The following is a 22278-nucleotide window of genomic DNA, read 5'->3' on the forward strand; positions in this document are numbered from 1 at the left end:
TCCGTAGAGATGCCTGAGTCTGCCTTTGGATAGTGTATATCTCTAGTACATAACATGTAGTATATGCCCAGTAAATATTTGTTAAATGACCTCTGGGCAAAGATATCTGAGGGTCAGTAGGCCACCATCCCCAAGAGAGGTGGAGAAGTCTGGATGGATGCACACTGCATAATCAAATGGAACTGTTGTATCAGGCTCCTGCTGTCTCAGTCATTGCAGTCTGACCTCAGCATCAGATTTGGTAGGCAGTAGATTTATCTCGTCTAAGCGTGAGCCAACAGTAGAGAGGAAAATCACTCAAGGAATGTTTTTCACGTTTAGGTTCACACTCATTCTGTGTCACAGCCGTTGTGGTTGCTGCACTGATGCTTTGTATGGTCAGCTGCACTTTTTGTGTATGGACAAAAAGAGGAAAACCAGTCTTCCCAGTCCCTATGGGATGATGTTATGTGGGGTGATGTGTCTGATTAGGTGCTCCTTGTAGAAATGTGTTTTCTTTTTCCAGTCTTGTTTTACCTTCTCTCTCCCAATGCAGTTTTTGCTTTCTTCTGGGTAGTTAATATGTGTATTTTACAGAGTTGGGTTGCAAAGTCATTCTTTGCCTATAGGTTCTTGCATCTAACCAAGGGGTACTTATAGCATCATGAGAGATTCTTAAAATTGAGAACTAAGTTTATATAAAATGAATGATTCCCTAATATAATCAGTACTCTTTAAGTTTAATTTCTTATATATGCTCTTAGAATTAGTAAAGAAAAACTGCCATAGGCCTCACATGGCATTTGATATTACAACATGATGTTGTTCTTCAATCATCTAGATTTTTTTTTGAAACTTTAATGGAAATTGTACATCCCTGGTGTGGCATATAGTCTACCTAGAGTTTAGAGGATAAGGTAGGGAGCAGAAATACAGTTTAGTTTTTATGGTAAATAAAAATTCCAGATATTTTGTATATTGATTTTGTTTTTTGGGGGAAGATAGGGTTTTTTTGGTTTTTTTTTTGAAGAGTCATTCCTGCTGCTTCAACCTTTTTGAACAACTTTGTGGTTTTCAAAAATATAAAATTCATAGAAGGGTGAACTTAAGTTGTACTTATTCTTGGTTTTGGGGCTGCATGAATTATTTTCTGTGATATTTTCATTGATCATTCCAACTCATAGTAGTCTTTTTCTTTCTATTATATAATTGCCCTAATTATTTGACTTTTTCCCAGGATACAAAGCTACACACACACACACACACACACACATTTTATGTCTCCTCCATTAGAATCTAAACTTGGGAGTAGCAGTCATGCTTTTATAGCTGATGTAATTTCTGTGTGGTATCTTGAACCAAGGAGTTTAGGAACTTAACAGTAGTGTAGTATACTACACTTATACTACTTATTCCATCGACTTATTCTGTAGATGGAAAACTCAGATAATTTGTTGTTTGATTTTGTGTGTCTAATATTTACATGCATACTTATATAGCATGGATATAATAAACCTTGAGTTAGTTAGGGCTATAATTTATTTTGAAACTAACAAAAAGGCTTAGAATTGAGAAATTTTCAGGCCACAACCAGAACAACAACAACAAAAATAAAACATTTCTATTGTCCTTCATAGTTTATAAAGCTCTTTTACAAATATTATTTCATTATACCCTCAGAAATCCTATGAGGTAGAGAGGTAATTTTATTGTTGCCATTTTAGAAATAATGATACTAAGACCAAAAGAATCAACTTGCTGGTAATTGCTAGAGCTGGGACTGTAACCTAAGACTTTGAATTCTGAATGTTATACGTTTGCTATTATATCATGCTGCTTCTAGATCATTTATCCATTTTTCTTGTCAGTGGACAGGATTTCCTTTCAGTAACTCCAGTAAGTGTTGACTGAATGCTCAGGTTGTAATACAGAACACATTTTTAGGTGCATTGGGGAAAATAAGACTCATACCGCATTTCGTTCTTATGGTACATGGACATGCACCCACCTACAGAAATGCACACCTATTTATTATAGCAGTTATAACATTGAATTGTAATTTGTCTCTTTACATGTCTGTCTCTCCAACCAGATTGTGTGCTTCTTGAGCATCCTTTGATTATTCTGTGAGCTCCTTTATATCCTCAGTGCCAAGTGTAGACTGGCACATAGGTGCCCAGTCTGTTGAATCAATGTATGAATGAATAAGTGAATACAGACATGAAAGACATTATGTCCTCTGGGAGCTTACAGTCTTTTTGGGGAGATAAAGCATGAAGTTTGTAGTAAAACAAAGATTTTTTTAAAAGAACAAATTGTTTTTTTTTTTTTTAAGAGAAACTTTGTTTATAGGGTTTTTTTTTTTTAACTAATATAAAACAGATTCCCAGCCTGTAGTTCATGTAATTGCTTCCCGGCGTCAGGATTGGTCAGAACATGAGATTGCAATGGAGACTAGCCCCACCATAATTTATCAGGATGTATCCAGTGAATCACAATCAGCTACTTCAACAATCAAAGCTCTCTTAGAACTCCAACAGACAACAGGTATGAATTCACATGCTCAGCTGAATGAAGCATGTTTTCTCTAGAGATGGGTTGTGCTAAAGTACTACTACTGTTATATTTTCTTTGTTATTATTTGAGCACATTTCCCCCCTCTGGACTTGTCTATAATCATTGGTTCAGTCTGTTTAGTTGTCAGTTCATTAAGATGTTCACAGGAGTACTGAAGGATAGATAGACTGTAGTTTATCATTTCTATCAGAAGAAAGAAGAAAAAACAGCACAGTTCTTTTCTTCTCTCTCTCCAGCTTAAAGTGGACAATCCTGTTGCCTTTTGTCACCAGAAAGGAGTAGGTCTATCGATTTCTAAGCACAAGGATAAATGCAGTTTGCCAATTCTATTCAAGAATAGTAGAAGGCAAATTGGAGGGCCCCTGCCATCCTGCTTGATATTGGTGGAGCAGTTTTGTGGTCTTAAAACATTAAGGGCCTTGCTAACATTCTAATTTGTTTTTTTATCTTCATACTTCTTCGTATAATTTTACAACCTGAGCTTCCATGCAAAGCTGTTCTCATTTAGCAAGATCCAATCAGTATTTCCAGTTATTAAATGTCTTCTATAAACTCTAGGCAAAACTGTGTTAGTTATACTGACTTTTCTATTATAATAGATCAGATATTGTCAGAGTCCTTGGGGGGGACCTTAGTGATGATCTCGTCCAACCATTTCATTATGGATAAACATACTGAGACCTAGAGAGGTTATCCAGTTGGCTAGTGGCAGAGTGAGATTCCATGTCTTTTGATTCCCAGTTCAGTGTCCTCTCTACTTATGGGGTGACTTTTGTATTCCTTTGGTTTTGTTTTACTTTCTTTAAATGATTATCTTGATTTTATCATATTTTATGCTTGGTGAGAATAATCTGAATGATTGCTTACTGGACTTAATTACTTACTGTTTGTTGTAACATCCACTCTATACTACCCAAAAATACTAGCATTTATTTTAAGTCTTTTATTTTTTTATTGGTGTTATTTTTGGCTTTAGGCATTTCCTTAGCTCCTTGTCTTTGACATACTCAACTATTTCCGTTAATGCCTTATAGAGGGTGGAAACCAAATAATTTTGTAGAAAAAGTGATAATTTAGAAAGTTATTCTATCCATGGAAACCATTCTTGATTCCAGACCATTCCATAGACATTTTTGCAGGAACATATTTTCCTAACAATGAATATTTTTATTCTTCAAGAGTCATAAAAATGTAACATTTCTTTGGGAATTATCTTGAATTTTTAATAGATCAAATTAAACCGGTCACTGTGTTGTGCTCTTCCGGGCAGTTGTGTCCTGGAGCAAATAATGCTAAGTAGTGCTTACTTACCCTTTGTTTTCAGGTTGGTGAACTGAAGAATACCAGGTACTGCCTTGACTAAGGGTAAAGGAAGTGTTCTAAAGGGAGTATGTACAAGGGAAACAGATCCAGTTGTTTGGCCTAGTGATAATAGGGGGCAGATTTTAGTCTGGGTACATATGCGTTCTTGCTGTGCTACTGAGTATGCTTGTAAAAGTTGTGCACTCTGTAGCCATCCAGTAGTCTGCTGTTTTGTTTTCAACTTCCTATCTTCTTAGTCACTGCCCATGTGGCACCCCAGAGGTCTTGTTCATTTTTCCATGGACAACTCTGGTTTTAGTACTTGTTTGTAATAAAGTTAATTTTTCCCCTGACTTTTTTATACAGTGAAGGAAAAATTGGAATCTAAACCAAGACAACCCACTATTGACCTGAGTCAAATGGCAGTGCCTATTCAGATGACCCAGGAAAAGAGACATTCTCCTGAAAGCCCATCAATTGCGGTGGTAGAGTCAGAACTAGTTGCTGAATACATCACTACTGGTAGGTGTCCTTTTAAAAAGTAGTATGAAGGTAGGAGTGCTACCTTTCTGGATTTCATGGGATGATTGGGGGAAAATATATTTTTTATATTTCTCGATCTCTTCCAGTTTTCTCTGAGAGCAGATTCACATTGTCTTTGGGATTCACCCTGTTTTTAATGATTAGAGGGAGAAAATTGATAGATTTTCCAAAGTTTGCAAGTAATATAAAACTGTAGTTGGCCTTAAAGAATATCTGTGAACATCAGGCAGCACTGGTAGTGAGAGGATAGGATATCTTTTATGGGGGAATAAATACTCAGATACATTTGAAATTTTTAGTTTTGGGGAAGGGGAAGTGGGTCAGGGGTGAAAGAAAGTATAAAATCCAACCCTCCTCCCCCTTTTTAATGTAAAGAAAAAAATGTGGAAAATTTTAAATCCTTGTAAATAGTTAAGAGTTGTGATGGAAAGCACATTAGGTATTTATGTGGTCTGGCAGCAAAACACTGATGATGTTTTTGGATGGCATATGTAGAGAAGTGAAGCAGGAAGGATAATCGATTCTTTCATATTCTGGTGAGACCACACCTGGAATACTGCTTTCTGTTTTGGGCACTCTATTACTTTGCAATTTGGAGGAGTTCAGAGAGTAGTAACATGAATAATTAGGGCTTAGGAGAGATGGCTTATGAGGCAGTATATAAAGAACACCTGTCTTCTGTTTTCTTAACCATTAGAGAACATAAAGTTACAAATATTTGAAGGATGGAAATACCAAAGTGGAAAAGGAATTTTTTGGCATAATTTTGGGAGATATTGTTAAGACTAATGGATTAAAATGGCCAAAAGGGAAAATCCAATTAAAAATTATGTAAAGCTATCTAGCATCTTTCTTTAGAGATACTTAGCAAAAAGCAGAGAGCAGTATGTTGGGAAAATCAATAATAACCTCTGGGGATAGACTAGATCATCAAACGGTAAATAGATAAAAAGACCTATGATATCTTCCCTTACTTATCCTTTTCAGAACGCACTGATGAGGGGACAGAGGTTGCTTTTCCCCTTCTAGGTAAGTGGTGTGCATCCATTTGTAGTAAAAGTAACTGAAGATAAAAGATGATTGTTTTGGGGGCAAACCACTTAATGGATGCGCTCTACTCTGATCTGGTAGAGGAAAGGTAAGCTCTACTCAGTAAAAGGGAGAAAGACTTTCCTTTTGCAGAGTAGTGGGATTCTTTCTCAGAAATGAGCAGTCTGACATTGGAAAAATAAGAGTTGTTTAAAGAAATAAGTGACTGTTTTATGGTGTTTACATGGCCCAGTTAAAGGTCACTTCAGCTGTTTTCCAAATATCTACTCTGTGACCTCCCTTCTATAATCTTCTCCCATCGTATCCTCAGCCTCACTGAGTGGTTTATTTCTTTCTACTTCAAAGTCAACTTCCTGACCCTCTTGTATTATTCTGCAGTGGATGTTATTTTTCTTTAACTTAGGTACACTCTGGGGAATTACTATGAAGAGATTTTAGTTTCTTGAATTTATAGTATCTTGAGGATTAGTCTTAAATGGTTTCAGTTGATCATCTATGGAATCTACTTCATTTCTTAATAAATGTAATAATTATAAAGATTAGTGTGGGCAGTAAAAATGTTCCATATAATCTGATAATTTCGTCAGAAATTATATTTATTATTTTTCAAATGTCATTCATTTCTGATGATACTTCTGTCAGTAAAAAGCTTCACTGATTTGCTTGCTTAGTTTTAATATTATTCATATGATTTGTTTTTTCTCTTATTCAGTTGTATTATAAATGATTTCAGTATTTGTTATTTTAATACAAACCATGACTCCCTTTTTTCCAGTTTCATTGAGCACGTATGAAAGATTGTATTAACTCATATAATTTAAAATGTATATATAAAGCTTATTGTGAAATGCAGTAAGATACTACGGTGCATTTATAAAAGAGTACTAATGGTGCTGCCTGTAACCTCATATCACATGTAGGCATATATATAGCAACAATAGAAAAACTGCATGTGTGGGACTTCCTTGGTGGTCCAGTGGCAGACACTCTGAGCTCAGAGCTTCCAATGTAGGAGGCCTGAGTTTAATTCCTGGTCAGGGAACTAGATCCTACATGCTGCAACTAAAAAGATCCTGCATGCTGCAACAAGGATCAAGGATCCTGCATGCAGTACTGGGACCCAGTGCAGCCAAATAAATAAATATTAGAAAAATTTTCAAAAAAGAAAAGAAAGATGGCATTTTTGAATATAGATAAAATGTGTTATAAAAATGAAGCTTATTTGTATTTCACTGGATAGTTTTAAAGTTCTATACTCACAATGGCACTTTTACATTGATTTTGTAGTGATCATCTTATCCTTGGGCATTTGACTATGACTTTTCTAAGTATGGAACCACTACTACTTGAAACTGTAGATCAAGATATATGAGAATTAGAACCATGGATTATTGAGGTTTTGATAGTCTCAAAATCCTTAGCTAATTTTACAGATTTATTTTTATCTGTTTCTGATTCAAAAAGTTGGTTTCTAATAACTATAGACATTTTTAAAGCTCTGTAGAATAAAAAGTGTTGAGTATTTATACTGTTGAAATTGAGGCTGATTAAAAGTGATAGTTTGGCATCAACATAGATGTGGAGTTTAAATGTATAGTTTACTCCATGGGACCTTCCAGCAAGAGACTAAGAGGTGGAATTATTTCTTGAACTGTACTCTTTATCATTTGTTTTGGATGAGCTGAATTTGAGAAGATGAAAGAACACTCACTTTTCTGTTATTTTGTTAACTTTATATTTTGGTACTTAACAATCTAAGGACCATTTTCAATTCATTACTTCATTTGGTCCTCTTCTAAGAAATACAATTTTAGCCCAATAAAAAACAAAAATAAAATAAAACCTATGAACTTTAGAGATTAATAACATAGAGTTTAAGTGACCTCTTCAAATTCACATAGCTGATTGGTGGCAGAGTGGGACAGAATCCAATTGTGACTATTAATCCAGTTCTCCTTCTGTAGTATCACCTTGACCTTCTAAATCTTTAGGATATGAGAGAGTGTCTTTTGTATATAAAGGAGTGAATGCTTCTGGTTTTTGTATTAAATTTAGAACTGGGATCAAGAGGTTAAAAACCTGTACTGTCTCACTGTCCTTAAAAATATTAGTCTAGGATTTGATTTGGAGAAGGCAATGGCAACCCACTCCAGTACTCTCGCCTGGAAAATCCCATGGACGGAGGAGCCTGGTGGGCTGCAGTCCATGGGGTCACTAAGAGTTGGACATGACTGAGTGACTTCACTTTCACTTTTCCTTTCATGCATTGGAGAAGGAAATGGCAACCCACTCCAGTGTTCTTGCCTGGAGAATCCCAGGGACGGGGGAGCCTGGTGGGCTGCCGTCTATGGGGTCGCACAGAGTTGGACACGACTGAAGCGATTTAGTAGTAGTAGTAGGATTTGCTTGCAGAAATTGATTGTTGTTTTGTTACCTTAATGAGGTAAAGGTCACTGGAGAAAGAGCACAACTCACAGGAGGATATAGCTTTAAGGGACTTGTTCCTCCTTTGTGATAATAGTTTTCACAGTGCTTCCACATACATTTCTCATCTCATCCTTATAATAGCTCTGTTATTCCCATTTTACAGATGAGGACACAGAGTCTCAGAGAAGATAAGTGACTTTCTCAGAGTTACACAGCTCATAAATGGGCAGACTCTGGTCTTCTGCCTCCTAGTACCACACTTTCTCTCTGTGATGCAATCTCACAGACAGTTGTTTAAAATGACTACTGGTTACAGATGCTGTGGTGATTTCTGGAGAAATATCATCACCCCTTCTATTTTCAGTCAGCCACCGCTCCCAGCCCCAACAGCCCTCCCAGCCTCAGCGGACCCTCCTCCAGCATGTGGCTCAGTCACAGACTGCAACACAGACATCCGTGGTGGTGAAGTCCATCCCAGCTTCTTCCCCTGGAGCAATCACCCACATAATGCAGCAGGTTGTATCTCTTCTTTTTCCTTCTACCTTTTATAGCTGCTTCCTTCCTGAAATAAGATTCAGTCTCATCTCCTATTATAAGAGGGGAAATAACTGAGTTAAACAGTGTTAGTATAGTTCTTTTCATCTGTGAGGGGTGAGTAAAGGAAGTGAACTGAGAGTCTTAACACCAGAAAGTAATTAAGAAATAATATTCTTGGATCTTCTGTGAACTGTTAACGTTTGAAAAGGGTAAAGCTATCTAGATGAATCTATGACATCAGAATTGGTCACTGTTTCTATGTATTTTCTTGTTATGGAAGGGTTTATCACTGAAGCAAGATTTTCAAATGAAATAGAAGTTGGCTTCTTTAAGCTGTTTGATGCTGAGTTTTTCATTTGTTTTAGTTTTTTGCTTTCATAATGAATCCTTATAGGAACATTAAAAATAACTAGGTAAATATTATTTGACTTCTTTTATTGAATGTGACCAACTGAAGAAGAGACTGAACAGGAAGGAAAATGAATTAATATAAAACAGAAAATGTGGTACCAAGGGTAATGGGGAAAAGGTAAAAAATACATTGATTTATTGATTTTGTGCCAGATACTGTGCTTTGAGCTTTAAATGCTTTAACTTATTTAATTCTTGCTATGAGCCTCCAAGGTGATTATATCATCCCTCTTACAAATGAGGAAACTCATGCCCATAGAAATTAAATAACCTATTCTGGATGGCAGAACCAGGATTTAAATCTAAAGAATCCTGCCTCTATTATAAAGTGATATCATAAATATCAGATTTAAGCATGACTTATCATTAGTAGCCACATAAATTATCATTACTCAACTGGTAGCAGTTGACCATAATTACAGGCAAACTACTCAAAAGGCATGAAGAAATTGTTGAATTAAAAACCTGTTTATGTAAGGTCATTGTGAGATAGGGGAGAGTTTCGATTTGATCTCAGAGTTTTAAAGTTTAAGTAGATGTGTAGCATTTGATAAAGCAGTGGGAAGGATGGGATTGGGATGGATCTTCTGTCACTGAGGGAGAGCAGATGGCCAGAGATTTTGCTGGGTGTTAGCTCTCAGCCTGGAGTCTGGCCCTCATCTGGCTGTCCTGACATTGACTTTTCTCAAGACACCCGTGGAGGTCGGATAGCTGGCTCTAACCAAGGTCACTCACGATCGCCGCTGCCTCCCAGCGCTGTTGTGACTGACATCAGGCCATCGCTGTTTCTCCTGACAGGAGTGCTCTTGTCGCTGCCACAGTTTCCTTCCCTCCTGGGAGGGAGCTGGGTATGGGAGAGCCGTTGCCTGGCGGGCGTGGAACCTGGGCGAGGAGGGCTGGGGCAGAGGGCAGATCATTCAGACCTTGCTAGGCCTGGCCACCCGTCTCCACCCTTAGCAAAGAGGCCCTCTGCGGAGACTGGGATGGGCAAGGCCCTCAGACAATGCCTACCTTCTGGACCATGCTGAATGGGTGCACAGCACAAGTGGGCGTCTCTGAACCTTGGATTTTCTCTAGATACTTCACTTCTGGGTTGCTGTGTTCTTCCTTTGGATAGATGAACAGCTCTGGAGCTGTGTCCTGAGCCAGGGACCCTTTTCTTTTCCCATCTTGTGCTGTGCTTACAGAGCATCCTTATTTTTCTTACCTTTTAAGTTCTGGGCCCTCTGAGAGTTTTCTTACTGCAGTACATTTGCCAGTTTTTGCGGTACTTAATGTCTAAGAGTTGAAATTTTAAGAGTCTCAATCTAAGGCTGCCTTTAGATTTAGAGACCTTGAGAGTTTTTTGGTCTTCTTAGGTTCTCCCTTCTGAAAATTTTGAATGATTCTCATAATCAAGTCTTTTCCAATTTGAGGAAAATGTAGCAATATAGGTGTTTTTCTTATTTCATTCTTACTTTGTGCCTTTTTTACTTAGGCATTAAGCAGTCACACTGCTTTTACCAAACACAGCGAGGAACTTGGAACTGAGGAGGGCGAGGTTGAAGAGATGGACACTTTAGACCCTCAGACAGGCCTGTTTTATCGATCTGCCCTGACTCAGTCACAGTCAGCTAAGCCGCAGAAACTTAGCCAGCCACAGCTGGAACAGACTCAGCTGCAAGTGAAAACTCTGCAGTGCTTCCAGACTAAACAGAAGCAGACCATCCACGTGCAGGCAGACCAGCTCCAGCACAAACTCCCGCAAATGCCCCAGCTTTCCATCAGGCATCAAAAACTCACCCCTCTCCAGCAAGAACAAGCACAGCCCAAGCCAGATGTACAGCACACACAGCATCCCATGGTGGCCAAAGACAGGCAGCTTCCTACCTTAATGGCACAGCCCCCACAGACTGTAGTACAGGTGCTTGCCGTGAAAACCACGCAGCAGCTCCCTAAACTGCAGCAGGCTCCGAACCAACCAAAAATCTACGTGCAGCCCCAAACCCCCCAGAGCCAAATGCCGCTCCCAGCCTCTTCAGAGAAACAGCCGGCAAGCCAGGTAACGGAATATTGATAGCATGCAAAGTTAAACTTCTCTGTTCACGGAAAAAAATGAAAACATCACGACCCTATCGTGATTAGCGGTGCGTTCTCCTGGCAAGAGGAAACTCAAAAGCCTCATTACTCTGGTATTACTTTACTCCATCAGAAGGTTGACATTAGGGAAGAAATGTACGCATTAATATAGGAAGAAAAAAAAGCATAGCACTCAGAACTTGAATTTCCAGGCAGTTTTTAATGAAATAACTTCAGCATTGATCAATAATGCGTAGATATACCTAAATTATTTTTATTTTTTTAGGCATAAAGTATTTATTTCCATGCCTGTAATCTCTTATTTCTGTGGCAATAATGCTAATAAGTAAACTACAGTCTTTTAAGGAGCTTCATTGACCGTCTTCATTTGTAGTTTACACCACCACCATTTGGTTAATGAATTTATCTTCTAGATTTCAGAGGAATTATCTGTGAATATTGAAAAGAAAAATTATATTAGGGAAAATTAGTGGCTTTGGAGTGATGTATATGTATATGTGTGTGTTATAAATACATATATATATATAGAATATGTTTGTATAAATGTATTTTGAAGCAAAAGATTGAAAAAACCCTACTTTTATTTTAAAAAGCTGAAGATTATATGAAATGATTTGAGATGGGTTTAAGGTGTACTGTGTGGGGATGTAAATCCCAAGGAAAACAAGGCTGCTGTGACTTTTTTTCCTTTACTGCTATGAACCTTGGCTGGCTAAACAAAGGTTCTTTTGACCCCTCCTCTTTCGCTAGGTTTCTTAAAGGTAACCCAGATACTTTCCCATCAGCCCTCTTATTGAAACACCAAGCTTCAAAATATCTTCCTAGTATACAGCACAAATGTTTCTTTTGCCATTATTGTCTGGGGTGTTTGATAGGTTTTCTCAAAGATATGTAGCTGTAACACACACAACCCCAATTTGTTTTCAGGTGGAGCAGCCAATTATAACCCAAGGATCCTCTGTTACAAAGATAACTTTTGAGGGGCGCCAGCCTCCCACAGTTACAAAGATAACTGGTGGCAGTTCTGTGCCTAAGTTGACATCACCAGTTACAAGCATATCTCCCATTCAGGCCTCTGAGAAGACAGCAGTGTCAGACATTTTGAAAATGTCTTTGATGGAAGCTCAGATTGATACAAATGTAGAGCATTTGGTAGTGGATCCCCCAAAGAAGGCTCTTGCCACTAGTGTGCTCACTGGTGAAGCAGGATCATTACCCTCCACCCATGTGGTGGTGGCAGGGATGGCGAATTCCACTCCCCAGCAACAGAAATGTAGAGAGTCCTGTTCAAGTCCATCTGCTGTTGGCCCTCCCCTAACGACAAGGAAAATCGATGCACCAGGAGTGCCTGCGACAGGCCAGTTCATGCGTATTCAGAATGTAGGCCAAAAGAAAGCTGAAGAGAGCCCAGCAGAAATTATCATCCAGGTAAGAATCAGAAGGAACAGAAGAAATCTTGGGTGTCTTGAGGGTTGTGGGTTTGGTGTGTTTTGGGATGTCACAGGAAGAGTCAAGCCAAAATGGCAAAGAGATTATCAAATTTGATTTATTACCTATTACAAATATACAAGTTTATAATTATCCTAGAATATTGATAGATATTATCACAGCAGTACACCTTAGAGACAGTCAAGGGCCCCGAGCCCCTGTGTCCGCTTGATTCATAGATGCAAGCCACACTTGCCAGTGTTGACTCAGCAGTCAACCTACAAAATCAGCAACTTTCCAGGTCAAATTTTGGGCTTTTCAGTCTTTGCCTAGAGTATAAGTAGTTTGTACTCCTGGGATATAACTGGATTGTACTCCTATTTCAAGTTAATTTCAGAGACCCTTGTAGAAACACAGTTCTTGATCTTGATCCAAATTTATGGTTTTCAGCACTATAAAACCTTAATTAACTGAAATGTCTAGAGAACCATGTTATAAAAGAATGTTCCTTAGTAATTTAATTTTATAACTAACTTGGGATTAACCGTAAAGCTTTGCTTTTTATTTCAATCATTATATTATTGAAAAATCTTATTATGGTTACTCTCCTGCCTTGGTAAGTACAGGCTAGTGAACATGACATTATTGACAGTAGATTTTCCTATGCCTCACATTCCCTTCATTCTATAATTCATCTGTTATCATATATAATCCAGACTGAAGAGTTACTGGGTCCAGACTAGCTTCTAGAAGTTGTGTTTTATTTCCTTCTCTCCTTGCAAGGTTTCAGGTTTTTTTCTTGACATTTATCATTTTTTGCTTAGAAGGTATCAGAGCAGCACATTTTAGTTAATTGAGAATTTGGATTTATTGAAATGCGGATAATCTAGTATTTACTATGGATGGTAGTATTTATTGTACTATATTGTGTGAGTTAGACTATTCTGTAGTAAATTTTGCCTTTTCTGTGATCCCAAGCCATGAAAGAATGCAAGTTGACCGATATTAACCCAGATAGGATTTATCTTAGTATAGGGGAAATGCTTAAACGCAAATAGATCTGGCCATTGAATTATTCAAACATTTTGTTCCTGTCAAAACAAATAGTGAACTAAATAATCGTTGACCAAATGGATTTGTTACGTGTTTTTTCCCCCTGAAGAGGTAGCATTGCCTGCTAAGTCGCTTCAGTCGTGTCTGACTCTTTGCGACCCTATGGACTGCACCAGTCTCCTCTGTCCATGGGATTCTCCAGGCAAGAATACTGGAGAGGGTTGCCATGCCCTTCTCCACTGAAGAGGTAGGGTTTGGTGGAAAAGGAGGTTTCGTGGCTTTGCTATTCACTGTGTGACTTTGGGCAAGACTACTTAACCTCACTGTGCCTTAGTTTCCTCATCAGTAAAATGGGAATAAGGAATGCCTACTTTACATGGTTGACATAAGGATTATATAAAATTGAGATGAAGCACTTAGCACAGTACCTGGCTTGTAGTGATTGCCCAATATATGATAGCTATTCCTATTTTTACTAAAATTTACTGTGGCCCCTGGCAGTTTAAGTTCTTTAAATTTGTATACTTGCTAAATTGAAAATTATTTTGAATAGCTTATGTGGAAATTATTTTCTATACTTCATGAACAGGGGTTAAAATGTAATTTGCTTCCTGTATCAAAGATGATAGCTAATGAGTAGGTTCTCGGCAAGATTACTGAGCTAATTTTTAGCATTTACTATGTGCTGGGTTGATGTGTCACTGTGTCAGAGGGAAGAGCAGCATTAAGGACCAAGCTTTTGGAGTCAGAAATATCTAGATTTGAATCCCATAATCCTTACCTACTTTGTGGCTTTGAGCAACAGTTAACCTCTGTTCCTGTGATGAAGGGAAAACAATAATAGCTCAAAGAGTTGTTTTGAGGATTGAGTAAATATCTGGTTAAGTGTCCTATATAGAGTAATACTCAATGAGGATAGCTCTTGTTGTTATAATCATCACTAACAGATTGTTGGAACATTTATTTTCAGGTCTCAGTAGTTATGCTTAGCTTTGACCCAAAGTATTGATTTTTACTCATTCAGTAAAATACCTACTGACTTGAGTGAAGGAAGTCTGCAGAAGTTCCTTGATTTCTTGAAAAGTGTTCTGTAAAAATTCAGCATGTTTAATATTAAGTACCTTGTAGACAGATAATCCATATTTCTTCTATTCATTCATTCATTCCACATGGATTATTTGACCTCTGTGTTCCAGGCACTGTGCTAGGTGTAAGGATAGAGGAGTACACAAGATGAATGTATCTTCTATTTTAAAGGAGTCTGTATGTATATAGAATTCATAGAATTTAGATCTGTAGGAATATTTAAAGCATATCTTTTCTAATGATCTTATTTTACACAAAATTAAACTAAAGCTTAAGAAGGGAAGTGACTTATTCAGAGGTCCACAGCAAGTCACAGCTAGAGCTGAACTAAAATTCTGACCCCACCAGCGACTTTTTCACAGTGACCAGCCGCATGGAACAAGGGCAGGAGCGTGCGGGAAGACAATTTAGAATCAATGCCTAGGCATTTTACACTATTTTCTTGAGAGTGTTAAAACTAAATTTGCATCTCTCCTCAATGGAAGGTTGTTTTGATTAGGTATATTTTCAAAATGCTGATATTCAACTTTGCTCCTGGGTTCTTTATGTTAAAGATACATCATTCATTGGGAAAGTTAAGAATCCGTTGGCAATGCAGGAGACCTGAGTTCAATCCCTGGGTTGGGAAGATCCCCTCGAGAAAGGAAAGGCTACCTACTCCAGTATTCTGGCGCAGAGAATTCCATGGACTGTATAGTCCTTGGGGTCACAGAGTCAGACATGACTGAGTGACTTTCAGTTTCAATGTGTGCCAGACCCTGTTCAAAGGTCTGGGTATCTAGCAGTGAAAAAGATAGTCAGGATCTGTGCTCTGGTTCAAACTGTCTTGGTTCTTACATTCTAAGGATGAGAAGAAAACAAAGAGATGATAAATCAATAAAGCAAATGTACAGAACATAATAGGGGTTAGGGGTGGGATCGACCCAGTACTCTGGTTCCCCTTCATAGAAGGAAGGCTTCTCAAAGCCTTTTACTTGAAGCATTTGAGCTAAGATGCAGATGATAAGAATGGAACCAGCCACGTAAAGATTTAGAGGAAGGATATTCCAGAAAGAGGGGAAGAACTAGTGCATACACCCTGTGGCACAAGCGAGTTTGGCATAAGGTTGGAGACATAGTAAGGTTTTTGATTTATAGCAAGAACAATAGGAAACAACTGTAGAATTTTAAGTAAGGGTATGTATGATATGAACTGATATGCCTTTTAAGAAGGTATATAATAAAGTTGAGAAAAAAAGAATCTGACAAGGCAATATGGCCTAATACATGTTTATCTTTTGGTACTTTAATTGTTTAAAAGACTGTTTGTCCTCTCTAGCCTTATTTTCAATAAAGATTATTACAATGTGACCCAAACAAATAAGTTCACCTTTGAGCTACCAAAGGGCTTAAAAATATTGTGGTATCAGTGGATTAATCATTCATCTTGCAGAAGCAAAATCTGATGCATTTACATTTAAAATTTGCTTAATGACCAAATAAAAATATCCTCAGAGTCTGTCTCTTGAATTAGGCATGGACTTCAGCCTCCTTTGTTAGAAGAGGCACCATCAAGGAGTGGAGAGATCACTTTGCGTTGTAGAGGACTTGGATTTGAATCCTGGCATCCTAGCATTAACGGTGACCAACTGTGTGACCTTGATTAAGTCACTTACTATCTTAGTTTCCTCATTTGTAAAATGGGAATAGTATTAAGCATCTAGCATAGTGCCTGGCATCTAGTAGTTGTCCAGTTAATGTCAGTTTCCTTATTTCCTTCCTTGTTATTGTTGAGGACATCCTTCTGTTACCTTTTTTTTTTTTTTTTTAACCATGAAGCTTCTTTCCTGTCTTCTCTTCCAGGCCATTCCCCAGTATGCTATTCCTTGCCACTCCAGCTCCAACGTGGTCGTAGAGCCCAGCGGGCTCCTTGAACTGAACAATTTCACCAGTCAGCAGTTGGATGATGATGAGACGGCCATGGAGCAGGACATAGACAGTAGCACAGAGGATGGAACTGAACCCAGCCCCTCTCAGAGTTCTGCTGAGCGATCCTAGTGTTTGGACACAGGAGTGCACTTTAAAACCTACTTGGTTACCAAGTGTCCAGGGAAGCCCTTGTATTTTGATGTCTAAAGAGAGCACTTTGCCCATGCTTAGACTGTGGACCCTGAAACAGCAGTGTTTCAACAAGAATTGCTGCAGGAGTAGCATTTTAAAACAAGATAAAACTCACAGGGGAATGTACTTTTTTTTAGAAAAAGAAAAAAGATGCACATCTACGGTGACATAAGACCTGATATTCTTTCTCTGTTGGACCATGGCTAATGGAAAAGTTTGTCTTGCAGTGGAAAGAGTCTTTTCCTGTGAATGTTCCTCAACTGGTTTCTACTGAGCAAACACCATCAAAAAAGGAGAATGTGAATAGTTTGTATTTTGAAACAGTGTGTCAGGAACAGTGGTTTTTTTTTTTAATCTTGTATGTTTTTGCAAATCCCTCCAAGTGCTGAATTGGTAAACATTTTACATCTCCTCAGTTCATATTTTATAAAATAACTAGTTCTTTGATACTGGCATTAAAGAATCCTTGTTAGATGGTGGAAATCAGGTCCCTAACCAGTGGGAAAAGCTTTTTTGGGTGGTTTGTACATTCTCACCAGTTGTATGCTAATTTATTGTGTTGTCCTTCCTTTGTGCTCTAGGCAGCACACTTGCTTTCTATTTATTTAAATGTAAACATTTCAAAGCAGGCCATATTCCTTCTGACAAATTTCCTGTAACCCAGGAGTGTCTACCCTTTCCACCTCCCACCCTCTCCCCCTTTCTCCTTTAAGAAAACTTATGAGAAAATGTTTCATTGTGAAACAGAGAAACTAGAAATATTTTCTAGTCCAAAGGAAATGTTCAGTTATGTTCAGGAAAACAAATTATTCATATGATGCTATCTTAACACTGAAATTGCACATTCATGTTGGACTGAGACTTTGAAAATAACTTTTACATACCTTTGTTTAACCCCCTTTGAAATGTATAAAAAGTTCATTTACAGTTCTAAATGTAATGTTTTTAAGCATTCTACCTTTTTAGGACATGATTTGTTTAAGCAATATGTATGGGTCTTGTGATCACTGTCTGTCACAAGTAGAGTGAAGGGTAAGAGGGTGGGAATGGGTGAGTCAGTTTTGACAAGTTGTGGCAAAGGAAACTATACTTTTCATTTTTTAAAAAAATGTAAATAGAAAAGTTTTTAACGGTTTTATATAGATTTCACTATAAATAAGCATTTTAAGACTGACAGATGTTGAACTGTATATACATATATCAGCATAACTGCCCAATTTTTTGGTGCTGAAGTACTGTAAAGTAGAATTCATCAATGGTCTCCTAATTTTTACATCTATATCTGGAAAAAAAAAACCAACTGTGATCCTATAGTTAATAAATTCCCACTAGAGTGACACTGAAGATTTAAACACAGGCATTCACAGATGCACTGATTTGTTGTACTTGTCATTATTTCTGCTACATGATAATGACTTATACCCATAGATGGAGCTGTTGGGTATTATTTTATTGTACAAATTCCTGTTTAAAAGACTTTGTGACTGTTTCTAGTTAAGTAATTTTTTTAACCTTTTGGGTTATAGACTTCTTTGAAAATCTGATGACACTTTGAACTCTCACCAAAAAGTGAAAACTCTCACATGCCAATATACATGTTAGGTTTTGCAATTTTTAGGGGTTCATGGGCCTCTAAGCCTATCTGTGTGTTCCAGGTTAAGCCCTCTGTTAACAGTCAGTCCATTACTTACAGATGTAAGTTTTTATAAAATAAAATATCTTTTAAATATTCATGGATCAGGTAACAGCAAACTTGAATAAAGTCATTATGTTCTACTTTTGCATATTCCGGCACCATAGCATACCTGTGTCCCTTTGAGAATTTAGCCTTAATATGTTTCAGCAACTAAAATGGCAGATGAAATTTCCATAGTCTGCATTTTTAAAAATTAGTATATATTTTAACAAATTATCAAATGAGGGATTTAATTTTTTTTTCTTTTAAAAACTGTTAATCTCAAGGACAGCATGAATTTCAATTTATTTGACAAATATTAATTAAACATCTTCCTTGTGCTAGATGCTAGGCTAAAGCACCAGGTATGTACCATAGTGAATAAACAGAAAATCCTTCCCTTATGGAGTTGACAAGCAGGGTTACTGGCTGATGAAATGGATATGAAGGCTAAAGGAAAGAAGAAAGAAGAGTGGCTCTTAGGTTTCTTAATTTAGTGGGGGGATGGTAATGCCATTCATGGATCTCTAGGCGTCCTTTACCTGAAAATCTTAGCCTTAGATCTTTTACTGTTTCATATGTTTAAGTTCATAAATGTAAGTTTACATCACCCATGTGAAAGATATTCCAAGATTACAATGCAAATGCTACAAAATGAATAAAACCCTAACAACTGTTACAAGCAGTGATAAGAAAAATCTGTTTGGTTTAAAGGAAACTTTGATAAATGCTTCATACTAGCAGTTGCAGTTTATGGTGAAATTACAGAACTTTACAAAAATGAGCAGTTTTACTGAGATTACTTCACATCATACCATTCACCCATTTAAAGTATTACAGTTCAGTGGTTTTTTAGTGTATTTAGAGTTGGGCAGTCATCACTACAGTCAATTTTAGAGCATTTGTATAATCCCCCAAAGAAACCCTGTATGCCTGAAACCACCACCACCCTGGGTATCCTCTAATCATTTCTGTCCCTATGGATTTATCTGTTCTGGACATTTCATATAAATGGAACCATGTAATATGTGATCTTTTATGACTGTCCTCTTTCACTTAATGTAGTGTTTTCAAGGTTCATTCATGTTGCAGCGTGCATCAGTGCCCTATTCCTTTTTATGGCTCAGTAATAATCCACTGTGTGGATGTACCACATTTTGTCCATCCATCAGTTGATGGGCATTTGTGTTGTTTCTACTTTGAGGCTCTTATGAATGATACTATCATGAACATTTGTGTACAAGTTTTACGTAAGTTTTCAATTCTCTTGGGTAGATATCTAGGAGTGCAATGTCTGGGTCGTGTGGTAAGTATTTTTAACAGTTTGAAGAACTGCCAAACTCTTTTCTACAGTGCCTGCACATTTTATATTCTTGCCAGCAGTGTCGGAGATCTCCAATTTCTCTGTGTCTTGGCCAACACTGGCTGTAATTTTAATTGTAGTTATGCTAACATATGAAGGGTCCTGATACATATTTCCTTGATGGCTAGTGATGAGTATTTTTTCATGTGTTTATCAGCCATTCATACATCTGTGGAGAAATGTTCTTTGCCTGTTTCTTAATTAAATCATTTTCTATTTTATTATTTAAATTGAGAACTTTTGAAGTACAGAAATATTACTACTCTTAAAAGTAAGTTGTTTTCTGGAAATTAATTCATCACCCTTAAAATCTTAATCAGGTTCTTGTTCTTCATCTCTAATGTAGCAAATTACTTAACATCCTTAAAAATGTATAGAGCTTTATAGTTGAAAATGCTTTTGAATACATTTCAATACACTGCTGTGATAGGAGACTTCAGTAGCACCTGGGATGGTGCAAAGGAAATAATAGTTAGGTTTTGAGTTCCAGGCTCCTCTGTTTATTCGTCATATGAACTTGAGGAAGTCACATTTCCCATAATTCTGATCCCATAGAATTATTGTGAAGATTAAATGAAATTGTTTATGTGAAAATGCCCGGCACAGTTGTGCTCTATTTTGTAAGCCTTTTAAGTTTGGTGATCTATTTTTTAAGTCTAGTATTTGTACCACTACCACTTAAAAAACTGAGGGCTCAGAGACAGGTGATGAGCCTGTCCTCACAGGTTAAATGCTAGTAGGCATCATGCTGAGCCATGAGTTGCTACTTTCCATAGAAGAGTATATTTGTGCCACCAGACACAGGACTGATCTTTGGGAGGTCAGAGGAACTTGGCGTTGGTCTTTAAGATGATCATCACGCCAGCCTAACATGCCTTCACTCAGAGGTGCTCAACTCAGTTTAATTATGTGTCACAAACTCCTGATAAGAGGAAGTAGAGTGAGAAAGCACCATATGGGCAAGGCCTTTCCAAGAAAGGACAGTGAGAAACAGTCTTTTGCCTCTGCTTGCAGGTTTATAAGCCTTTATGTAAGTGAGGTTTGATGACCTGTATATATATAGAGAGAGAGAGAAAAAAGAAACACTGTACAGTTGTACTTGTGAGAAGGCCCACTCTTGCCTTTTTCTCTCTTCCTTACTTACATATACAGTGTACCTGAAAACAGGTACACTTTTTTTTTTTTTTTTAAAGCAAGCCTGAGTTTGATTCCTGACAAGCCATGTCAGTTTGGACAAGCTCTAAGGGGTTTAAAACAACAGAAGATGGAATGAATTATGATTCCTACTTTTAAAAAACTGATAGGTGAGCAAAATTCCTCCAAAGTGGTTCTTTCTGACTTTTTCTTTCTCTTCCAAAAAATATCAATAGTTACTGTATACTTGCTTTGCATAGACATCAGGAACACAGTTGTCAGCTGGGGGAGAAGCCCTTGTCCTCATGGAGCTTCAGCATAGCAAAGGAGATAATGTTCATCAAAGATCACACCTAGATCTATTCAGTGTTAAATGCTGTGACAGAAAGTGCCATGATAGCATATGAATGGGGAGGTTGGGGAGTTTTCCTTCAGGAAAGACTGTTTAACCTGTAATCTGAAGGAAAAGGACTGAGCTAGGCAAAGAGGAGGGCAGCAGCTGTCCGGTAGATGGACAGCAGATACAAAACCCTTGTGGTGGGAGGGGACTTCTAGGCCAGTGTGGCAGCAGTTTGGAGAGCAAGCGCAGTGAGTACAGTGGGAGTGGAAAGTAGAGACCAAACTATATGGATCTTACAGCTTGTTATAAAAGTTTGAATATTTTTTATAAGAAAAATGAGAAGTCATTAAAAAGTTTTAAGCCATTAGAGCCAGTAAAATGAATTAACACTTTTATAAAATATTTGGAGTTACGTTGGTTCATTGGAACGGAAGAACATTTAACATTTCTTTTTTGATGCCAGTCTCATCTCTTCCTGTCCTTTTTCTCTAACATCTACAGTGGTTCCCCAGCACTGCGGAATCTGGTATTCAAGGTTTTTAGCCATAGCTTCAGCTTAGGTTTCTGGATTCATCCTTCATTTCACTACCCTGGTCTGCTGCCTGTGCACCCCACCACACACACAGTTTATGCTGTTAGAAAGTCTCACTCATTCCTCAAAGCCCAGCTTGACTTTCACCTCCTTTGCTAAGACTGCCCAGATCTCTTCAAGGAGAATTCATCCCACCCCACTGCTAGGTTCCTCTAGCATTTTGGGAGAAACGTGTGTTTACTAATCATTTATCATTAGTGAACTGTTTGTAGCATGTGAATCTTCCTTATAGACATCTTTTTGGGAGGGGGTCAGTTCAGTTCAGCTCAGTCATCTCTGACTCTTTGTGACCCCATGGGCTTCAGCACGCCAGGCTTCCCTGTCCATCACCAACTCCCAGAGCATGCTCAAACTTAAAGTGTTGCCAGTTTTGTTGATCTCTTCCAATAAATGATTTGACTTCATTGATTCTATTTTTTCTATTCTCTGTTTAATTTATCTCCATTCTGTTCTTTATTATTTGCTTTCTTTTGCTAGCTTTGGTCTTAGCTTTTCTTCTTTTTCTAGTTCCCCAAGATGTAAAGTTAGGTTATTGATTTTGAGACCTTCATTTTTAATGTAGGCATTTATAGCTATAAATTTACCAGATGCATTACTTTTGC

The 22278-nt window shown here is 37.7% G+C and overlaps 1 protein-coding gene across 4 annotated transcripts in view; it reads left to right on the forward strand.

Annotated features, from left to right (window-relative positions):
• Positions 1–18734, forward strand: part of EMSY (EMSY transcriptional repressor, BRCA2 interacting) — a 79438-nt gene extending 60704 nt beyond the window's left edge. For 3 of the 4 annotated variants that reach the window (XM_068988430.1, XM_068988432.1, XM_068988433.1), the window contains 7 exons: positions 2362–2526; positions 4225–4380; positions 5389–5430; positions 8243–8394; positions 10304–10867; positions 11833–12333; positions 16315–18734. In XM_068988430.1, the coding sequence (XP_068844531.1) occupies positions 2362–2526; positions 4225–4380; positions 5389–5430; positions 8243–8394; positions 10304–10867; positions 11833–12333; positions 16315–16509 (1775 nt within the window). In that variant the 3' untranslated portion in view covers positions 16510–18734. The remainder of the gene's footprint in view (positions 1–2361; positions 2527–4224; positions 4381–5388; positions 5431–8242; positions 8395–10303; positions 10868–11832; positions 12334–16314) is intronic. The other variant, XM_068988431.1, reaches the window with a different exon arrangement.
• Positions 18735–22278: the final 3544 nt, after the last annotated feature.

This window comes from Capricornis sumatraensis, chromosome 16 (assembly GCF_032405125.1).
Source record: "Capricornis sumatraensis isolate serow.1 chromosome 16, serow.2, whole genome shotgun sequence".
Taxonomy (NCBI): domain Eukaryota; kingdom Metazoa; phylum Chordata; class Mammalia; order Artiodactyla; family Bovidae; genus Capricornis; species Capricornis sumatraensis.